The sequence below is a fragment of the Mercurialis annua genome, linkage group LG8, assembly GCF_937616625.2.
Source record: "Mercurialis annua linkage group LG8, ddMerAnnu1.2, whole genome shotgun sequence".
Lineage (NCBI taxonomy): Eukaryota > Viridiplantae > Streptophyta > Magnoliopsida > Malpighiales > Euphorbiaceae > Mercurialis > Mercurialis annua.
In genome coordinates this window covers 30,113,052-30,121,889 of record NC_065577.1, presented here as the reverse complement: position 1 = coordinate 30,121,889, position 8,838 = coordinate 30,113,052, and the positions used below count along the sequence as shown (strand labels likewise).

Genomic DNA, 8,838 nt, shown 5'->3' with positions numbered 1-8,838 from the left:
ATTCTCTAGGTGGTCGGACGCTCGAGTTGACGGGTTGTATAAAGTGATTGCTTGCTTTTTGGATTTCAGATTGATCGTGTTGGGAATATGGATCACGTTCTTTGGAAAGGCGAGAATTAGTGCTTTAGTTGACCTACGTGAGGTTTCATTCAGATTTATTGGTTGAACCGAGGTTTGAGATTAACCACCAAGTGTTTGAACCAGAGTTTTTGTGTTTAGTTGTTTTAAGTTGATATCTTGTGGTTATTCTTAGTGGTGTAGTTCGGTTTTGAAAATTCGAGGACGAATTTTCTAAAAGGAGGGTAAAATGTAATACCCCAAATTTTCCGATAGTTTTTCTGAGGTTTCATTTTAGTTTCGGACTAGTTTTCAATTAGTTTACGTGTAGATTTTGTCTACGTATTTGTTTTTGGTTGGCTTGATGTTTTTCATATGCTCTAATTGAGTTTTAAGGTGTTCATATGTTTGTTTTTATGTTTAGTATGGATCAGGTTTTATTCGAGTTTTAAATCAAAGCCTTTTGAGAATTTCGTTTTAAGTTTTTTTAGAATCAAATAGGACTTTATTAGAAATCTGAAATAGTTACATCTGTGAGAAAAACAGCGAAGTGACAGAACCACTCCTGATGACCTGAAATGGAACAGGCATTTTACGCCAGAACATGCGCTGCCTGATTCGCAGATCGTCTCACAAAAATAAAAATAAGGCAAAAATACTTAAAAATAACCTCACCTTTGACTTTGTTTTCAATTGCACCACCACGCAGGAGAATTTCAATTACACCCTATTTAGGGTTTTCAGTTTTCGTCTGTACCCCAATTGACTAAAATGACCTCTTTTTATTTAGAAAAAAGTTTAAATTAATCCTTCATATACTAATTTATTTGTTTTTTTCAAATGGAAAAAATAAAGATACAATCCCTCTATTTAGTTGGTTTTAATAATTGTATCATTAAATTAATTAAATTATCAATTTTTTTTATTTTGGGGTACAAATGAAAACTGTAAACCCTAAATAGGGTGCAATTGAGAATTCTCCTAGGTGGTGGTGGAATTGAAAAAAAGTTTAAAGGTGGGGGAGTTTTCAGTATTTTTGCCTTAAAATAACATTACTAAACTGCTTTGCTAAGTCCACACAGTCACCAACTAGGATATCCTCATCAGACAGATTTGGATTCCTAATATCCAGAATAACCTCCATAGCGTCTGATTCTATAATTAAATTCGGACAACCTTTCAGCCAGCTCAGCGCTTCTCGGATACCCATGGCCTCGGCCATTCTTGGTGCAACACCCCCTGGAAACCGAATTTGCCTCGCTTGGACCAATCTGCCATTCCAATCTTTAACTACTATCCCCACTCCAGTGCCCATATTATTTGAGAAATTTGCAGCCTCAATATTGGCTTTAAGCCAACCATGGTCAGGTGGCACCCACTGAATACTTCCATCATCCTTATTAAGCTCCACTGTTCTCATTTCAGCCACTGGATAATGCGCCAATTTCCACGAAGACAATTGAGCAACCGCTGCTGCCATAATTGTAATACCCCAAAATGCTTAATTATCTAATTGGACCACGTGTCCAGTTTGGATTCGTCATAGTGGCGAAATCGGAAAGATTTTGATAAAATTAAGATAAATAAGTTTTAGTAGGTCGGTTTTAGGAAAAACAATTAGGCGGAAATTAAGGTTATATTTCAATTTTAAAGTTAGAATTGGAATTAAAAGGAAAAATGTTAAGAGAAGTTCAAAATAAAGTACAGGGACCAAAGTGGTAATTTAGCCACTTCGTGTCGAAAATGGAAATTTGTAGGATTCGACGGGAAAATAGTAATATTGAGTTTCGTATTATTTATTGGATATAAATAATACGTATAAGTTATAATAAAAGGATTTATCGATTTAGTTATAGATTAAATCGTACGAAAGAAAAGTTTAAAAGATAAATGATAATGAATAAAAAGAACAAGGACTAAAGTGGTATATTTTCCAAAATATATGTATAAAGAAATATGAAACAGAAGAAGGAAAAGAGAGTTCGAGAGAAATTTGGAAACCATCGCCGATTACGATCGTTCCGCCGCCGTTTCGCCGTTCGACGTCCGATTCAAGTGATTTTTGCGGCGATTTCTTCAGAATCGAATCCTCTATCGATCCTAAACTTTGTTTTAAGGTAAATATCTCGAAAATTGGTGATAAATTCGAATATATATGGCTGTTTTAGTGAGATTGAGTTTTAGGATTGAATTCGGCGTTTTTGAAGTTATTATAGCGTTTTAATAAAAACCGAGATGCGGGTTTTGTATAGTTGAATGTATATCACGTCGGGATGGTTGAAAAGCCCCGGAAAACAACTTTCTAGGGGCTGTCACGGGTGTGCGTTCGCACACTCCTTAAATTTTAGGGTGTGCGTTCGCACACTACCCAAATCTTGACAGATTCAAAATCCTAACAGTCAGTTTATAGATTTGCCTCTTAGGAACGCCTCTGTCAAATTTCATCTCGATCCAACAGTTCAATTGGGAGAGATCGTCGTTTTACTAGACAGTGTCAGTGTGCAGGCAGCACCTGCGCATTGTCCTGAAAACTCCTTGAAACTTCATCGAAATGAAACTAAACCCTAAAACTTAAAAGTATTATACGTATAGGAATACGAGATTAACGTCTAATCATTAAACGTTAATTATTTATCAGACGTGTAAGTGAGCAGAGAGGTCAGTAGACGTGGGACAGCAAGGGCATATCATTTTGTCGACCACATTATTGATTGGATTGCGGTCACAGTGAGTTGCACTTTACTTTCGTGTATTATATATATAAAGCTGTTTTATATACATATGTATACTGTTTTTACGCATCGCATGTTATATGATTTGATTAAATGTTTATGTTTCTATCAAGTTATATACGAGAACTAGTATGCGATCCGAAGAAACTAGCTACCTATTGGGTGTCAATAGGCTGTGTGATCACCAGTATCGAGTCAGTCTAGTGTATTTGCATATGATAGATGGTTGAATACGATATGATATGAAATGACATGATATGAATATGAATTTCGAAGTTGGATAATGAATTCGATACGAGTGAGCACTCGGCTACGGTGTAGTCTGGAGTCCCCGTATCTAGTGAGTTGGACTTACACTTTGGGATTAAGAGATAGGTCGCGATCGATGGGTAGAGTGTGAGCACTCCCGGGTTGGACTATCTGGATTAGTATGATTTGATTATTCGAGAGTTATGTCGCATGCTAGGATATTAGTTTCGTACAGGATCAAATACCTGTTTATATGTTTTATGTTATTGTTTCTTGAAATGCGATGCTATGTTTTTATGATAATACCGTTAGTAAATTCACACTCACTCAGAATTTTCCCAAATACTGACCCCTCACCTTTGATGTTTTCAGGTACTTAGTAGGTGGACCTAGCTAGAGGCCAATTTTGAAGTCCAGAAGTCAGCTGTGTATGTTTAGTATCTGACTTCTGTGAATGCTGCAGTAGTGGTCCCGTGTGACAGAGTCGTAGCCTATGCAGCAGTACATTTTGATTGTACATATTACTTGATGTCCTGTTTATATGTTTTTGTAGGCTACGTGTTTTATATGTTGTGCACGGCACTAGATGCCGGTGATATGTTGGATACACTAACTGATGGATATAGTACTGCGAGGCCAGTTCGTACAGGGTACGGTAACTAGAGCCCGCGAGGTTTTTGAACAGTTAGTGTAAATGTTTGTGTATACATGTTATGTATACTTGTTTCTGTTGCTTTATGTTATTTGTTTATTATTTGCGAAAAATTAATAGTGATTTAAGGCTTGCTACGGGTTCCGGAGCTACCACTCCCGTTCCCTAGCGCCGGTTGCGGCTCAATATTTTGGGTCGTGACAATAATAGACTCCACCGTTCCAGGCTTCTTGCTCCACATGACACTATTTCTATTGAGCCAAAGATTCCAACAAATAAAAGCAACCAGAACCCGATCCTCCATGCTCAGCTCCGAAAGCCAGCCGAGAATCCAATCTGCCACAGTCATCCCTGATAACAAATCAGGAGTTTTAATAATACGCCAGCAACCTGAAGCCACCGTACAAGTTTTCAGAAGGTGGGCTGTTTCATCGGTACATGCATTACACACTTGGCACTGGTCGAACACAAACACCTTTTTACGAGCAAGAGCTGCTGCCGTAGGGAGAAAATCCTTGCATACATGCCATAAGAAGTTTCTAATATGCAACGGAATTGGCAGACTCCAGATCTTACTCCAAACCTTGCTAGGGCAGCCACTAACTTCACCACATAACACCCTATAGTAGCTTTTAACGGTGATTATACCTTTAGGTTCAAACCTCCATCTTGTAATACCCCAAAATATTTAATTATCTAATTGGACCACGTGTCCAGTTTTGATTCGCCAGAGTGGCGATATCAGAAGAATTTCTGAAAGAGATAAAGTAAGAAATTTCAAGTAGGTCGGTTTTGAGAAACTAATTATGTGAAATTTAGGTTATATTTCAATTCTAAAATTAGAATTGGAATTAAAAGGAAAAATGTCAAGAAAAGTCCAAAATAAAGTACATGGACCAAAGTGGTAATTTAGCCACTTTGTGTCGAGAATAGAAATATTGGATTTTGACGAGAAAGTGCTAATATCGAGTTTCGTATTATTTATCGGATATAAATAATACGTATAAGTTGTAATAAAAAGATTTAACGATTTAGTTATGGACTAAATCGTACGAAAGAAAAGTTTAAAGGATAAATGATAATAAACAAAAAGAACAAGGATCAAAGTGACACTTTAGCCATTCAATATAAGAAAGAAAGATTGAATCAGAGGAACAGAAGGAAGCTTCGAGAGAAATTGAAAGAAATCGCCGAATACGATCGTTTCGCCGCCGTTTCTCCGTTCGACGTCCGATTCGCGTGATTTTTGCGGCAATCTCTTTGGAATTCAGTCCCCTATCTTTCCCGAGCATTAAAACAAGGTAAGTTGAACGTTTTCATGGTGATAAATGGATAATAGTTGGCTGTTTTACGTTGTGTCGTTTCGGTTCGAATCGAATTCACGTAAAACATGTTAAAATTGATGTTTTTGAACGTTTTGGAGTTGGGTTTTAAGGTTTAGGCGTATTTAAGCATGTCGGGATGGTTTTGGATGGATTACGGTGTAAAAATCGACGTTTGAGGACTGAAAACGGGTGTCTCACGTCGTGAGACACGTGAGACACGTCTCGCGATGCGAGACGGTGTCTCGCGACGCGAGGCCAAGGTCTCGCGACGCGAGGCCAAGTCTCACGACGTGAGACTGACTCTCACGTCGTGAGACCTTCTCTCACGATGTGAGAGAAGCTAGGCACGATGTGCCTAGCCGTCGCCGACCCCCGTTGGTCTTGTTGAGGTCCGACACGACCTAGCTCGACCCATAAACGTAATGTGGACTCCGAAAACATATGAAACGAGCAACAAACTTAACGATTAGTAATATATCTCGAAGGGTATTAAACGTATATGGGATATTGATTAACGCTTAATGACATACGAATCGTTTTACAAAGTAAAAGAATGATAACCTAGGGTTTAGACTTATAAGGTTCACGTTTATGTACTAAACACGTATTTGATTTATAAATGTATCAGACGTGTTAGCGAGCAGTGAGGGCACCAGACGAGGTCTAGTGCGAGCATATCATTACATAGATCACATCATTATTTGGATAGCGGTCACTGTGAGTTGCACTTTACTTTCGTGTATTATATATTAAAGTTATTTTATATAGATTTATATATACTGTTTATACGCATCGCATTACATATAACTGATTGAAATGTTATATGTTTACTTAATTTCTATATACGAGAACTAGTATGCGATCCGAAGAAACTAGCTACCTATTGGGTGTCAATAGGCTGTGTGATCACCAGTATCGAGTCGGTCTAGTGTGTTTGCATATGATAGATGATTGAATACGATGTGAATATGAATTTCGAGATCAGATAATGATATGATATGAATTCGATACGAGAGTGAACTCGGCTACGGTGTAGCCTGGAAGTCCCCGTATCTAGTGGCTGGGCCACCAGCGAGTTGGACTCGCAATTGATATTTACGATTGGGTTGAATGATATATGATTATTCGAGAGATGTGTCGCATGCTAGGATATGAGTTTCGTACGGATCAAATACATGTTTATATGTTTTATATTATTGTTTTATTGAGATGTGATGCTATGTTTTATAATAATACCGTTAGTAAATGCGAACTCACTCAGTATTTTCCCAAATACTGACCCCTCGCCTTTGATGTTTTCAGGTACTTAGTATGTGGACCTAGCTAAAGGCCAATTTTGAAGTCCAGAAGTCAGCTGTGTATGTGTAGTATCTGACTTCTGTGAATGCTGCAGTAGTGGTCCCGCGTTGACAGAGTCGTAGCCTAGACAGCAGTACACTTTGAGTGTACATATTACTTGCTGTCCAGTTTATATGTTTTTGTAGGCTACGTGTTTTATATGTTGTGCACGGCACTAGGTGCCAGTGATATGTTGGATACACTAACTGATGTATATAGTATCGCGAGGCCAGTTCGTACGAGGTACGGTAACTAGAGCCCGCGAGGATAACAGAACAGTTAGTGTAAATGTTTGTGTATACATGTTATGTATACTTGCTTCTGTTGCTTTATGTTATTTGTTTATTATTTGCGAAAAATTAATAGTGATTTAAGGCTTGCTACGGGTTCCGGAGCTACCACTCCCGTTCCCTAGCGCCGGTTGCGGCTCAATATTTTGGGTCGTGACACATCTCCAACTATCTTCGATATCACGGTTGCTTAGAGGAATGCTAAGAATATTTTCTACATCGTTACTATCAAAAACGTCTTGAACTAACCCCACATCCCAACTCCTATTCTCAACTTCAAACAGATTGATAACCATCGCATTAGATAAATCATTTGGCATCAAAGTAGCAACCAGGCCACTGTTCTCATTATTTAACCAAGGGCTGCCCCAAATTCTAATACGTTGACCATTCCCAATCTTGATACGAACACCCTTAGCCATCACGTTTTGAGTCTCAAAAATACTACGCCACACATAACTCGGATTTGACCATAATCTAGCTTCAAGAAACGAGGTATTTGGAAAATATTTTGCCTTGAAAATCTTTACCATAAGATTATTCTCCAACTTAATAAGTCTCCATGCTTGACGAGCTAACATAGCGATATTAAATTCTCTAATTTTTTTAAAACCCAATCCGCCATATTTCTTCGGCATACAAAGTTTATCCCAACAAGCCCAACTAATGCCTTTCTTCTTAGTTTGGTCTCTACCCCACCAAAAAGAATTAAGCATCCGTTCTAACTCCTCCCAAAGACGAAGCGGAATTAAAAACACGTTCATAACATAGTTTGGCATAGATTGTGCCACCGTTTTAATCAAAATTTCTTTTCCGCCTCTAAATAAAAAATTTGAGTTCCATCCCTTCACTTTAAACCACACTCTATCTTTTATGAATCGAAATATAGCCATTTCATTTCTACCAACCAAAGAAGGGAGACCAAAAAACTTACCACTATCCCTCACTTCCTCTACCCCCATGATTAACTTAATATTGTCTCTAACTTCAGGAGTTGTATTGATGCTAAAAGCAATGTTTGACTTTTGTATGTTACCGAATAGAATTCATATACATCAAGCACATTTTTGACCATATTCATCTCCTCGGTCGAAGCACGGAAAAAAAGAAAACAATCATTCGCAAAAAATAAATGGCTAACCGAAGGGGCACCTCTACAAATCGACACACCATGTATTCTATCCGCTAACTCTTCTTGCGCTAATAAAAGACTAAGGCCTTCCGCACAAATAATAAAAAGATAAGGAGAAAGAGGACCGCCTTGTCTCAACCCCCGACTAGGAATAATAGTCTCCAAATTCTCACAATTGCCAACACTAGTGTATTTGACCGAGCTAACACAATACATAATTAGCTGATCCACTTTTCAAAAAAACCCAACCTCCTAAGCATAACTTCAACAAACTCCCATCGGACCCGATCATATGCTTTACTCATATCAATTTTTAATGCCGCCATACCTAAATTTCCTCTCCGCTTACATCTCAAATAGTAACCGATCTCATAGGCTATAGGAAAATTATCTGTAATTAATCTATCTTCAACAAAAGCACTTTGATTTTCAGATATAATATAAGGTATTAAACTCTTCATTCTATTAGCCAAGATTTTTGAAATAATTTTATAAGCGACATTACACAAAGCAATGGGTCTAAGGTCAGAAACATATTTCAGATTACTCACTTTAGGAATTAAAACTAAAGCAGTATCATTAAGGCCATCTTCAAAAACACCCTTTTCAAAAAAAATCCCTACACATACGAATCACATCTTTACCCACCACACCCCAAAATTTCTTGTAAAAAGCCGGGTTAAAACCATCCGGACCGGGTGACTTATCATTATGCATACTGAACACCGCCTTTCGAACCTCATCATCAATAATGGGTATCAAGCTCAGACACACGGGTACAAACATCCCCTAAATTAATAGAGTCATAACATGATTCTGTAAATAGGTTCACAAAATACCTCGCAAGGATGCCATCCACCTCAAGTTTAGCCGTTCTCCAAATTCCTTATTCATCACGCAACTTCTCGATACGGTTTGACCACTTTCTCATTGAAGCAAAGTTATGAAAATAGCGAGTATTAACATCTCCTTCTGACAGCCAAAAATAATTAGCACGTTGTTTCCAATGGATTTCATGTTCTCTGAGATAAGAATTGTACTCCTCTGAAGCTGCAACATACTC

General features: G+C 37.9%; 1 protein-coding gene across 1 annotated transcript; it reads right to left on the bottom strand.

The window, feature by feature from the left end:
• Positions 1-3,941: 3,941 nt before the first annotated feature.
• On the bottom strand, positions 3,942-8,561 carry LOC126661865 (uncharacterized). The gene is made up of 6 exons (XM_050355746.1): positions 8,424-8,561; positions 8,025-8,377; positions 7,785-7,977; positions 6,893-7,665; positions 4,149-4,358; positions 3,942-4,041 (listed from the first exon to the last, which is right to left on the bottom strand). The coding sequence occupies exons 1-6, from the start codon at positions 8,559-8,561 to the stop codon at positions 3,942-3,944; spliced, it is 1,767 nt and encodes a 588-aa protein (XP_050211703.1).
• Positions 8,562-8,838: the final 277 nt, after the last annotated feature.

What these genes read in the sequence shown, in the direction of transcription:
- LOC126661865 (XM_050355746.1), bottom strand. Translation starts at nt 8,561, where the DNA reads ATGTTTGTACCCGTGTGTCTGAGCTTGATACCCATTATTGATGATGAG. An exon ending in ACAAGAAATTTTGGGGTGTG is followed by an intron (nt 8,378 to 8,423) that starts GTGGGTAAAGAT and finishes TTTTTTGAAAAG; the next exon opens with GGTGTTTTTGAAGATGGCCT. An exon ending in GTTGAAGTTATGCTTAGGAG is followed by an intron (nt 7,978 to 8,024) that starts GTTGGGTTTTTT and finishes GTATTGTGTTAG; the next exon opens with CTCGGTCAAATACACTAGTG.